Here is a 13967-nt window from a genome sequence, read left to right on the forward strand (position 1 = left end):
CACTGCCTTTCTACTGCATCTTCCCCGAAGCTTTAGAAATGTTTGAGTCATTCATACTTGGGCTCACAAGAAGGCTTGCCTTGATGCATTACTAACCCCATCTCCTGTTCAGTACTATGGACTCAGAGCCATGAGGAAAGTACCCCAGGGACCTCTAAAGGGAGTATTTCCCCAAATATTTATTCAATGGCCCACACTCCCAGGGGTCTTTCAGTTCTGCAGCCTGAGATCAGTAGCCTTAAAAACAGCTGCCATTCTTGGCTCAGGATCATTGGAAGACCATTGACGCTGTGGTCAAACACATGCCAGAAGATCAGCATGCCATCTTTCATTCACTGGCATGTAATTTCACAGTTAAGAGTCTAGTTTTGCTCCGCTCTGGGAACCTATTTCAGACTTTAATTAAACAATATCTACACCATCACATTAACTGACAAGAACTCAACAAAACAGTTGTATGAGCTACCTAAGAAAGCAAAGGATCAGAAGAGTGGTCTTTTGCTTTCCTTTTTCTCTTCTCTTCTCCAAGGCTGCAGTAGCCCAGTTGTTCCTGACCACCTGCTTCCTGCCCCCATTCCTCTCCCAACAATGCCACAATCCCAAACCTCACAGAACTAGAGTCCTCAAATCCTGCTCATTCTGTGTAGTGGGGTTCTGCTATAGGCAGGGTCCTCTGCGCCCATGGAGGAGGGAGCAAGATTTGTCCTTCTATAATTTACATAGCCTTTTTGCTGTGCTTCCTTTTTCCTTCCTACGCCATTGGCATGGATGATCAGTTTACAGAAAAAGGTCACCTCATACCCAAAATGTTTAATGTTTACGCAGAGTCATTCTGACAATTGTGCAAAATGAAATGTAGAGTTTCAGCATCAGAGTCTGTATATTAGTCCCCAAGAGAATTTCAAGGTATTTTGTTTAATAGTGCTGATTTCCACTGACATTTCTTTTGAGACTCTAGTACCAACTCATTAATATCCCTGTGGAGAGCAAAATGAAAACCATAAAAGCAACAGAGTAATGCCACCAGACGTAAATGGCTTAACTCATTTCTGAGCATATTCATCTCTCTAGTGCACATGGGATGCTACTCATTCCTTCTTACCTGTTGTCCTTTTGGTCCTTGTAATCCAGTCAGTCCAATGTTACCTTTTGGTCCCCTTGGGCCCTAAAAGGGTAAAAATAAAAGTCTTTTATAACTGGTTTGAATAAGAGCTTTTCAGATATCAGTTGAGAATAAGGAAGCACATTTTGATCAATTTAATTTCTTACAGTTGGAGATCTGAAACTTTGACTCACTCCCGTTTTAATTGTCCCAGGAATCTCCTTTCCCTAGTCTAAGGCCACTGCTATCTGCATCACTTAATTACAGAAACTATTCCCTACAGTTGTTCTGTGGAGAAAGGTTGGCTTGCATTTTGTGTTGCAGATTTCCCTTAAAAGTGCACTGAAAACCTTTTTTACTGTGCAAAAGCTGAATTCCAGTTTCTGTGTTTCTTCTGCATCAGTAAAGAACAAAACTGACAGCTAAAGCAGGATGAGAGTGACATTTAAGTCTTCACAATTATTCTAGTAACAATTAGGGATCTTATACAGCTTGTTACATTAATTTTTAAAAGCTTGTCCATTCATTTTATCCATTTCCATGCAGCCCACAAAACCCAGACCTACCTTTTGCCTAGATTATTCTGCCTATGGACTATGGAGCCTGGGATCCTATACCCAAACCTACACGTTGAAACCATCAGTGGCTTTTGAAACTTCTGAAAAATTCTTATATTTGAATCCATAAACTAAATAAAATTGGTAGGGAGTTACAATTTGATCACAATAGACAGCCAGCATGACACTAAGGTGCTGGGACTTTGGTATTATATCATTTTGGAGAAGTCCTGTAACATTTAATGAGAAATAATTTTGCAGAGTTCTTTGTATCACCCTATAGAATTTAAACAGGGTATTGTGTCCCTCTTATAGAATGTTATAGGATGGGCCAAAAAAAACTATAGAAAGGATATAATTCTCCATTAAATGCTATAGCTTTGAAGGTAATTTCTTTAATACCCTATTGATTTCATCCCTATTAAATTCTGTAGGACTTTTCTATAGGGACTAAACACTTATCAGACCTAGTTACAGATTTAAAATATGGTGCTAAACTGAATTAAGTCAAATGTTAGGTATAAATATGATACAATTTATGTACCAAAATGGATGATGCATCTTTTGACTTCCATTGAACAAGTGTTTATTTCTACAGTATTTGTAACATTCTGTCTAGTTTTACTCATTTCTGTCTAGTTTTATTCTCCAATTTGACATTTATGAGCTTTGAGAATTTGTCAGGCTTTGTATCAATTTTGTATGATTCCAAATGCTGAAACATTAATGAGCTCATTTCCATATTTAAAACTGACTTAAAACCTTAGAACATAATGCTTACAGGAAATCCTGGTAAACCGGGCCTGCCGTCTGGCCCCTGTAAAACACAAAAAACCCACAAGTACATATTATAGTGTAAAGTGGATTGTGCAGTTTCTGGGTCTCTACCAGTTTGTGAACATTAACTATTTTAATAGTATTCACATGCAAAATACTTCATTAAGGTGGTGTTAAGGTTGCAGACATGCAGCACTGTCCTATGCTCTCTCCAGAGCATTAGAGATTAATTCTCAAATGTTGGAAAACCCAGGAAATGCAGAGAGTTTAGGTGACATTTCCCTCACAGTACAGCCACATAATATCTTAACTCTGCCCTCTCTGATCTCTGTCCTAACTTTACTCCTTCTTCAGCCTCTGCTAGCCTGCAGCAAATAGCTCATGGATCTGTGGTGTTGCACAGAGCACAGCAAGGGCCCGTTGCACTGTGAATAGGAGACCTGATTGGGATTTGCGCTGGGCACAGAGGAAGTGACAGATTTGTTGAGGGAAGTAAGGTACTGTTATCATCCCAGTTCCTCTTGCCATCCCCAGGGGGTCAGATTTAAGGCTGAATGGCTGTGCTGTGTGTGAAGAGTCATCTGTATTGTCTTCTTAGTCATGGTGAGCTTGGCAGTCTACTACTTCCCCTGTTGCCTCTCCTTCCTTTTTAGGGAAAGGTCTAAAGCCTGGCTGTCCACTACAGGTAGCCATGGAGATTCTTGGGTGGGAAGCCCAAGGTTCTCCTTCTCTCTGCAACCCTGTCAGTGATGCAGTATGGCCCACCAGATTCCCAGCATGCCTCCTCCAGACCTGTAATTGAAATATAACATGATATGCATTATATACACTACCTAGAATGCATTTTTGCTGCACAATATGGAAGATGCAAGTTACACAGCGGTTAGAATCTGCTATTGTGAGAAATGCTAGACTGCACAAAGAGCTACTGCCAAAATTATAGGAGTCACTGGATGGGGTGAGCAGAAAAAGGCTAAGAGACCACAAATGACAGGTTGCAGAGAAAGGGCTAACAAAGTCCGAAACAGAACTTTCCAGAATCTCAGAAAGGATTCAGCCTTAATCTGCTTCACGGGTGGACAGAAGTTTGCCCCTTGCTCCAATTAAAAAAAAATCAACTTTGTTCAAAACAAGAATTAAACATTTACTTTGGTAACAGGAGCTACCAACACACGCAATGAAAATAATAAAAGATACAGTTTGTTCATGTCAGATAAATTGTTCTAACAGGATATTCTGAGCATCTGGCATTTCTTGCCCCATTTGGGGAGACTTAGCCTCCAAGCCTCTTATACACACTGCCCAGGAGGTCTGTAAAGGTGAGCTACTCAAATCCATAAGACAAGTGGGCCAAATTCTACCCTCATATGTATCCATACAGCTCCCACTGAAGTCAATAGAAAATGAATGTGCTGTCTTGACTTCTCCTCTAGACCAGTTTTTTTTAATCAAAAAGCAAAAAACCAAAAAACAACAACAACAACACCACCAAGCAAAAAACAAACAAAACAAAAACAAAAAACCCACCCCAGCATAGCCTTCTTCCTCAAATGTGTCTTTTGGGACAACTAGTAAGGGGTTCTTAAATGATTCCCAGCCATTATTCACATGAAGCTTAGTTATCAAAGGGGGCGGGACCTGCAGGGAATAGCAATGAGCAAATCCAAAAACGTAACCTTAAATCAAGTCTGCTTTGCTTTGTATAAAAGCAGTGGTGCAAAGAAGCCTGAGCATACTGGTGAATCTAGCCGTTGGAGCTTGGAATCAGTTCAGAGAAGCATCCAGAATTTCAGATGTTTAACTGAACTCTCCTAAACTCCTGGCTGAAAAAAACAAGCCCAAAATCTTGTATCAATAGTTGTCTCATAAGATTTCCATCTCTTTCAGTCACAGCTAGAAATGCCATGAGAACAGCCTCATTTGCAGTAGTTCAGGATTTCTGGTTCCAGGCTCAGGCAGAAATGAACAAAATCTTATCAGAACACTTCAGGACCCTAAAAACAAACTAACAAGCAAACAAAATATCTGGTCCTAGAAATGGATGCAAACTTAGTAGGCTTTGATTTTTTTCTGCACCAATTCTCCTCTTCCAGTTAGGCAGACATCTGTCGTTCAGGGTCAGAGTTTGGCCCATCTCTAATTCTTTTCTTTATAATACATTTTACACAAATGTAGGGAAGTTAATTTACCAACACAGGATCCAGTTCTGTTCTCAGAACATGTCTCTCTACATGTCCCACAGAAGTCAGTAAGGAGTGTGTCTGTGTGTGTGTGTGTCTGAAGAACAGGGAGGTGGGCTTTGCATAGTACTTAAAGAGAAGCACTGAAGTATGAAACAAATCCTTGCATTTAATAAGGCAGAATATACTCACTGAAGGCCCAAGCAGTCCTTTAATTCCCGTAAAATTAGAAATTCCATCCGTATCATTGAGAAGTAGCTAAAAAATAAGGACAAAGAACAGAGTATCTCAAATATTTAATTGGTTCTCTGGGGTAGACACATTTCTAGAAATGCACAGACAGCTTACAAAATCCTGTAATAACTATGGAGATAGAAAATGTAGACCTGGCTATTGGGAACATTCTTTGCTTTTTCCTTTGGTGTCATGTATTTGGAATACCACTACTTCGCATTTTTATTACACCTTACATTAACGATCTCAGAGTGCTTTGCAGACATTACAGAGCTGAGTATCTATGTCCCTGTGAGGTAGGAATCCCTACGTTACAGATGAGGAAACAGACACAGAGGGGTTGTGACTTGAGATCATATTTTCTCTATAGGATGAAGATTAAAATAAGTGCTTTAGACCCCATGCTTCAATGCTGAGTGGGTGTTGGAGTCTGAGGCTATGGCTACACTTGCAGATGTAGAGCGCTGGGAGTTAAACCAGCCCTCGGAGACAGCAGCAGGGAAAGTGCTGCTGTGTGTTCACACTGTTAGCTGCAAGCGCAGTGGTGTGGCCACATTAGCGGCTCTTGCAATGCCACAGAGAGAAGTGCATTGTGGTAGCTATCCCAGTGTGCAAGTGGCTGCAGAGTGCTTTTCAAATGCGGGGGAGGGGAGTGGAGTGTGACAGGGAGTGTGTTGTGTATATGTGGGGTGAGAGAGTGTGTTTTGGGGGGCAGAGTGTGTCACCATGCTGTCTTGTAAGTTCAGACAGCAGCAGGGGGAAGGGGGAAACCCTTGACATAAGCCCCCACCCCCTGCCTCTCTCTCACACACACACACACACACGCACAACGCCTGCCTCTGCAACAGGCGCATTCCATACTAATGTTTTGCTTTGTGTCCCAGAGCAGATAAGCATGCCGGATGTCAGAAACGGAGCTTTGAAAGGGGATATCCACATGCCTGCAGCTGAGTACAATGACCAGAACGGCCACTTGATTTAAAGGGATTATGGGATGTTTCCGGAGGCCAATCACAGTGCAGTAATGCAACACGTCATCCACACTGACGCCTGAGCATTTCAGCCAGGGAGCAGCAAGCTCTATGTTTCTCGTGGAGGTGGATTACCAGGGGTGCTCCAGCCGCGGAGTTCAGGTGCTCTACGTGCCTTGCCAGTGTGGACACCTCAGGAGTTAGGGCACCCGGAGCTGAGTTAATGTGCTTTAACTTGCAAGTGTAGCCAAGCCCTCACTGTGCACATCTCATTGCAGGATTCAGGCTCTAATGACATTTTGTTCCTATTTCATTTTGGTTTCGGACAGCTTCTTTACAGATTGAAATTATTTCCCCCATAGTGTATAATGCAGTCATACTTTACAGTACAGCAGGATGGTGACAGCTTGATTTTGTAAACTATCCATATATGCCTTTTACATAGAAGAAACCCTCTAACTCATCCTTATTCAGTTTTTCCTGATTGCTTCATTTCTTTCACTTTCTTCCTGATAGTCCCATTTGCTTTAAAAAACATATCCCTACTTTGCTCTCAAATATGTCTTCACACAGACTTTAACTTGTCCAATTTGTCTTCTGATTTGTATATCATTCTTTCATCTAAGCAAGCAACTCTATCCACTCCAGACTCAGATTGCGTATGTTGTAAAACACATCCTGTGTAATACCAGCACTTCAACTCCAAACCACCATCCCTTGCTATACCGGCTACAGACACAATGTTTTGAAAATTGCTGTTTGCAAGAGGGTGGGTCAGAAAAGGAAAAGCAGAAGAAAAATCTCCTTCGACCATCACATCAGGGGACATTTATAGCCACTGAGCACTAATACATACAATGAATTGGGCACATTCCAGATTCACTTCCCTCCAGGTGTGGTGCAGCCTCCTAAAGGATGTTGTTCTTTGCTGGATGCTGCTACCTGCCTCCTTTTTCTTCATATGCCACAATATGTGCAAAGATGGGTGCCAAATATTAGGAGCTGAAATTCGTATGTAGGCACCTGGAAACCTATTTGAGGTTCATGTGTCAGCACTCTGCCCCTGAGGAGAGCAGCATCAGACCCCTGTGCAGTTTGCTGTGGCCTGGCTCCCAGTGTAGCAGAATCACATTGGTTCCACTGTATTCCAGGCTCTGTGTCCCTCCAGACAGGGGGCAAGATGTGTGCTAATTACTTCAATTATAGTAATAAAAGCATTCCGCTGTTGCAATTGTTCTGCCATATCTTCAGTTGGTGGCAGAATTCCAGGAGCCCTGAGGTTACACAATCCTTTTGAATTACTCAGTATTTAACCATTCACTTTGGGGCTGATCTAGAGACTATTGAAGTCAATGGAAAAACTCCGATTGATTTCAACCTGCTTTGGACCAGACAATTTGTGTACAGTGTAAATGATCTGTAGCCTCAAGCCTCAATTAGACTATATGTGTGTCAGGCAAGCACACGCATTTTAAGCAATTCTATAGCTATATGAAAATACAGAGTACAGAGATGCCTATCACATAGCAGACTCCTCGTCTCTCCATTCCGCTCCAAGTGTAGTCATTTGCCCTGTTTTTTTGGTTTGTTTGTTTTGCAAGCAACTTTCACAGTGATAATGCAGCAATGAGACCGCTTGCCATTTCACGTCAGCCTTTTGAGACCATATCCTGGGCCGCGAGTGCTGCCTAAAACATGGGACTTTCTTTTTTTACTAATATGTTGAAGTAACAATAACATTCGTTAGCTTTACTGGTTAATGGATTCTTGGATTTTAAGTACATTATGTGTGGAGCTTTCAACTGCTCATCCCATGGGACATTAAAATGCTAGAGGCAGAATTGCTAAAAGAACATAATGCAAAAATCATTTAAATTTCTTTTCTATTTCCTGGATCAGACTCTCTCCATTCCTTCCTCATTAGTTTTTTGGACATTAAATATGACGGATCAATGACTGAAAAAGAAAGTTTGCTGCTCACTTTCCCCCGCATTGGTTTCTACTGAACTTTACGGTGGGGAAAGGGGTGGGGGAGCAGCGGATTTCAGTAAAGATCAATTACAGTTTTACACTGAAAAGACAAATGGTATAAATGTTCTACCAAAGGACAAGTGTGACTTACTGGCCCTTCAAAATGACCAAAATGTAAAAGTTCCCAGAGCAAAATAGCCTAAATGATATAATCTGATCACATTTTAGCATTTCATATCAGCAAATTACAACAAACTGGGAGAAAAAAACCCTTTTGTATTGGGCTTTGGATTGACAATGTGTGGTGAATGTCGGACAGAATTCAGAAGAAAGGAATGTCTGAACAACTGAGACTCTCTTTGGGAGATGATGATGAATTTCTGTTGCAGTAACTCACCTGGGCTCCAATCACAACAATTTGAGGCCCTATTGTGCTGGGCACTACACAAACACACACAGGTCCTTCCCTGAATTGATTGCAATCTAAGGCTCCAATGCTGCAACTTATAGACTGCAGTGACTGAGGTGAATGGCGCTCGTGTATTATCAATTTCAAGACCAGAGCCCAATTTCCTTCATCCATTGTCTACCCAGTAATATCTATCTACTACACAAATAATAAAGTTTCAAATATAGAAAAAGAATGCTATTGTGATGTTGCTCTAGCACGATTGTTTAAATTGCCAAACTGACTGGCAGAAAGTGGCACGGCTCTGGCATGTCTGCTTGCATTAGGTCTGCTGTGTGTCCAGTGCTACTGATGCTTCTGGATGTTTTCCTGTGAGACTGAAATAGCAAAATGTACAGGGACGCTATAACTCTCTAGCTAAGAAAACCTCTATAGAGCAAAGTTAATACGTCTTGTATAAATACACCGGCTATTATCGGATCAAGCCCCACCTGGTCTCTCCCCTACATCATCCTATATAGAATCAACCTCCTCCAAATTCACTGTGCTTTCAATGCCTCAAAAAAAAAAAAAAATCAGACAACTAATAGTGGATAGGTTGAGATCTAAATGGGGACAGTTATCACTTACTTTGTCTATTTATAATAACAGTTTGTTGCAAATGCACAGAGAGTTGAATACATTTATTTTTAACCCGCTCTTTCACCTCATATGTCATTTGTCTTCCTAGACTACAAGGTCTCTGGGGCAGAAGCTAGGTTTTTGTATATATGTATCTGAACAGCACTTAGCATAATGCGGCCCCAATTGACCATGGGGCCCCTGGACACTACGGTAATATATAGTGAAGGTATTTGATACAGGAATCTTGGACAATAGAGAGGACACACAATACATTTCCTCGGCAGTAGTTAATCACCGTATTAATGTGTGGCAATTGTGAAGTGTGTGGAGAAGCTGCTTGGCCTCCAGCATGCTAACATTGTGATCTGTGTCAGCTTCAGGGATGCTCGGCACTTCACTCACACATAAGTGCCTTCCACCTGACGATCTCATAATCCTTTACAAACATTAACAAACTGAACCTCAAAATATCCATCTCAAGGGGGCATGGTTATCAAACAAAGGCAAAAGATGTTAAACGTCTTGCCAAAGAAGATCACCCAGAAGCATTGTGGCAGAGCTAGGAAGAGACCTTAGATCTCCTGAGTTTCAATCCAAGGCCTATACCACCAGATCATCCTTTTACCTGAATGCTATTAAAAAGCTGCCAAAAATTAAAGCAGAAACTGGATGAAACACATAGCATTAATTCCTTCATTCACCCAGGGTTTGTGAGCCACTTTCAAGATAACATGTTCATTCCCGTCCTGCAAAGAAGCTACCCAAACTCCTTTGGGGCTTTGGTTGCCATCAATAGGGACCCACTTTCTGCCACAATTATTATCACTGTCAGAACCTCGTTGCTTTAGTCAATATAAAATGTAAAGTCTGAGTTAGCTTTCTGACTTTGTTATTGCCTAGCTCCTATCATGCAGATTCCTCACCTCTGATTACAAGCCTTGGCAGACTGCAGCTAACCACCTGACTTCTCTCAAACAAAGAGAATCCTTCAGAGGGTAAGATTACATGGCTCTCCTGAGTTAACAGGTTCCTGTAGCCATTCATAGCTTCTCCAATTCCCAATGTCATACCAAATTGACTACACAGACTTTTGTAATAAGTTTGCAATTTGGTTCATCTAAACTTCTAGGCTTCTTTTTTCCTACTAGGATTATCTATAACCTAAAAGCCTGAAATACACTAAGCAAACCCCATTGAAAATGTGTGTGGTGTGAAAGGACGTGCAGCTCTCTGAACCATCTTTCACCAGCATGCTCTTTGACACTTGCTGATACTACTTCAGCACAAGAGCTATTTCTTCGGTTTGTATGGTATACACCTGGTAGAAAGCATGGTGGAGTCTAGACACTACTGCAGTTTGATTCCAGGCATTGCGGGAGTCACAGGGTGTGCCTATACTGCAATTAAGACATCTGTGGCTGGCCCGTGCCAGCTGACTCAGGCTTGCGGGGCTCGGACTAAGGGTCTGTTTAATTGCGGTGTAGACATTCAGGCTCTGGTGGGAGCCCAGGCTCCAGGTCCCTGTGAGGTGGAAGGTTCCCTGAGCTCAGGCTGCAGCCCAAGCCCTAACAGCGACACCAAAATTAAACAGACCCTTAGCCTGATCCCCATGAGTCCAAGTCAGCTGGCATGGGCCAGCCATCGGTGTCTAAATGCAGTGTAGTGTAGACATGCCCACAGAGGCCCCTTTACTTTATACTTCCTCTATTCTGTATTCCCTAATTAATTTTTCTTCATTTTTATGGCTTCTGCAGAGTCACCTGCAGATGTTAAGAGAAGCAAACACTGTTCTGTTAGAGTCTTCACTCATTTTACTGCCCTTTTTCATCTTTTTGTCGTGGCAAGGTCATGGGTGACCAGACGTAGTAATGGGAGCCAGAGTCCACGGTCACAAGACAGAAGTGGAGTCAGCTGGGTCAGGATAGTGGGAAGTCAAAAGAAGGAGCCAAACTGGAGATCGGAACCACGAGTTGGGAACCAGAGTCAGGCCGGGTCAGGATACCAGAGGCTCAGAGGCAGGAACTAAACTGGAGGTCAGGAGCCACAAGTAAGATGGCAGGAGGCAAGCTGCAGGAGGCACACAGTCCAAAGCAGGGTGAAATCCAGTTGTTCAGACAGCTTCCTGTTCCAGCTGCTGGCTTAAGTAGGGCCAGTGGGCCAATCAGCTGCTCTGGCACTCTGCCAATTAGACATTGGGGCAGAGCCTAACAGTGGAGCTAGGTTTCCTGCGTCCCAGGTAATCCATTGTCAGCAGGCTGTGAGGTGAAGGGTTGGAGTGTGGCTGTTCCCATAATCCTACAGGCTGGGTTTGAGACACATGGGTCATGACTTAAAACTATGATTGGACAAATGTGTGTACGTGGAGGGGGATTAGGTGTAGACATTCATTGCAGATTTTTCTCTTTCAGGGCTGTATCTATGACCTGAACATCAACACCAATACCAGTTGTTCTTCCCTGCCATGTAACTCTAGATACACTTTAAGGACAGTAAAGTTCTTAACACTTTACAAAGACGCTTACCTGTGGTACTGCTATGATTGGCCCTGGTGGCCCTGGTGGCCCTGGTGGTCCAACAATACTGGCACCATCCCGTCCTGGTTCACCCTATTTCAATAGTAGTACAGATGGAAAGGCCATTTATTAAACACCAAATCCCCAGTAACAATTCAATTAGAAAGAAATTGATCCCATCTTACCTTGGATCCTGTGTCACCCTTGTCCCCTTTGGGACCCTGCATGCAATTTAATAAAGGAGTGTTAACAATTTACAAGGGAAAGTTGTGATAATACTTTCCCTCCCACCATGAGAGAATAATGTTCACGAAGGGCTTGATCTAAAGTGCAGTGAAGTTGATGGAAAGACTCTGGATTGCAATGGGTTTGGATCAGGCCCTAAGTGTATATTGGTTCTGAATGTTTTCAGTAATTTCTACTGCCTTTGACAGTATAAAAGTATGATAGAGGGCTGAGAGAACAGAGAGGAAGGAAACAGAGAGAGCTAGTATTTTTCACATACAGCACTGTATTTTTTTCCTAAGAGAATCCAAGCATTAGATTTATTGAAGGGTTCACAGGTGGGTCTCATGCTGATCTATTATGCATTTTTATGACCCTAAAAATTATATTTTAACAGAAAGCTGATGTATTAAAAAGAGTAAACCAAAAACCTTACTTTTTGTTAGAGTTGATACTGCTTTTTCCATTGGTAATAAAAACATAACACTTTGCAGTTATACGGTACTTGATTTCTATACCTCAGAGTTATTTACAAAGGTGGGTAGCACTTTATAGACAAGGGAGCCAAACCTACAGTTGGTGAAAATCAGCGTGGATTTACACCAGCTGGAGTTCCAGCCCAGATAATGTGAGAGACAAAGAGGTTTAAGTGACATGCCCCAGATTAAAGAGTAAACTAGGGTCAGAATCAGATTTCCTGTTTCCCAGCCCTGTCTTCAATCAACAAGATTACATGTGCCCCTGACACAAATGTGTAAATATTTCACTGAATAATAAATTCTATTGAACTAGGGTGACATTGCTAACTTAAACTAACATAAGCCAGGAAATTTAGAGTTAATTTACTCAGTTGTTCCTACATTTAACACAGAATAACCCCAGTTAATGACACTTTGTACCATGAGCGCTGCAACTCTCAATAGTGAACACAAAGTGTCACTCATGACCATGTAGAGAAAAGAAACAAGCACTGCTGTAATGGCTTAAAGTAATCCAGAGTAGGGATGTGCATGAGGTGCAGGGTTTGGGGCAGGTCAGCTCCTCCTTCAACCTCTATAACTTCCCTTCCAATGGCCAACTAGCCATCTGGCAATTTCTGCCTCTCTCTAGCTCTCTTGTGCTGGAAAACTTCCCAAGGATCCGTAAGTCCTCTCCTTGCTGCTAGGCCTGAGCTGGCTGATTGATTTATAATTTGGCTGGTTTAAATTTTTCTTAAAAACAGAAAGCAACCAATCCACATTTTTTAATGAAGCAACTATGAGCAAATGATTTCTAACATTTCACTTTCACCTGTTGGGTTACTGAGTTAAACACATACGAACGTTTAAAACCTGCAAGCTTCTATTTTTCTCCTCTTCTAACTTAAAAAATGACACTTTATTTCAGAATGTATGCAAACCAAAAAAGCATTCGTAGGCCGACATCTTTTCTGCCAAGTTTCACTACAGAGTGAATTAATTGCCAGTTTACAATAGAAATGCTTAACAATATTGGTGCTTGCAGATTTCTCTAGAAGCAGGAACTTACCAATACATTTAAAAATGTGTTATACCAAAGAGTCTCCGATTTTTTCATAGTGTGGATCATGTCCAACTATACAGATTGCTTTGTGGACACCACCCTTCCCATTGGTGATACAACTGCCGACTGTTGCAATTACAGTTAATTGTTTACATGGTAACGCAACAGCAGGAAAGCATCATGTGTATTTTCAAGCTTCTGGTGCAGCTGGATACATGGATGAAAGCCAGCACAATGTGACCAGCCATCTCTCCATGGACCACTAGCATGTGCTCTGGGAGTTACTGGTAGTCCCTGGACTAGTTTGGGAACAACTGTGCTATGTGATCACACAAAGAAAGAGTATGGTGGTACAACTCACTACATCTCCAGGACGTCCAGCAACACCGGGAAATCCAGGTTTTCCATCTGCACCTTGCTCACCCTAACAAAACAGAAATACATATTCTATTATTAATTTTAAATTCAATGCAGCATCTATGGTATTCTATCAGCTTTGTAGAAAGCTGCTCAATTATTCCATTGGAAAAGTTTTAAACATCACACAGTAACCAGTCATTTTAAAAAAAAATCAATCAGCTAATAAAGCAATTAAGAAAGCAGCAGACATAAATAGAGCTGTACTTTCTGCATTTGTTTCTTTATGTTTGGCCACATTGTTTCAGGGGAGACAAGAATCACCACACATAGCAGCCAATATGTGAGATTCCCTCAGTGAAGGAGATGGCACTGTAGTTTTAAAATGTAGTTTTGCTTTTTTGAAGGAATTTTTACGCATTTACAGTATTATGCTCAACAAAACCTCTTAAAAGAAAAACAAAGTTGTAAAGATTCTAAATCTGCCAGATGACCCTGGTTGTGGCTGCCATCCTGGATTCTCTAC

The 13967-nt window shown here is 41.7% G+C and overlaps 1 protein-coding gene across 1 annotated transcript in view; it reads right to left on the reverse strand.

The window, feature by feature from the left end:
• Positions 1–13967, reverse strand: part of COL15A1 (collagen type XV alpha 1 chain) — a 208371-nt gene that overhangs the window by 57949 nt on the left and 136455 nt on the right. The window contains exons 19-24 of the mRNA XM_077809195.1: positions 13446–13508; positions 11524–11559; positions 11348–11431; positions 4809–4874; positions 2441–2476; positions 1103–1165 (exon numbers count right to left, since the gene is read on the reverse strand). Coding sequence (XP_077665321.1) covers positions 1103–1165; positions 2441–2476; positions 4809–4874; positions 11348–11431; positions 11524–11559; positions 13446–13508 — 348 coding nt within the window. The remainder of the gene's footprint in view (positions 1–1102; positions 1166–2440; positions 2477–4808; positions 4875–11347; positions 11432–11523; positions 11560–13445; positions 13509–13967) is intronic.

The sequence above is a fragment of the Eretmochelys imbricata genome, chromosome 2 (genome assembly GCF_965152235.1).
Source record: "Eretmochelys imbricata isolate rEreImb1 chromosome 2, rEreImb1.hap1, whole genome shotgun sequence".
Lineage (NCBI taxonomy): Eukaryota > Metazoa > Chordata > Testudines > Cheloniidae > Eretmochelys > Eretmochelys imbricata.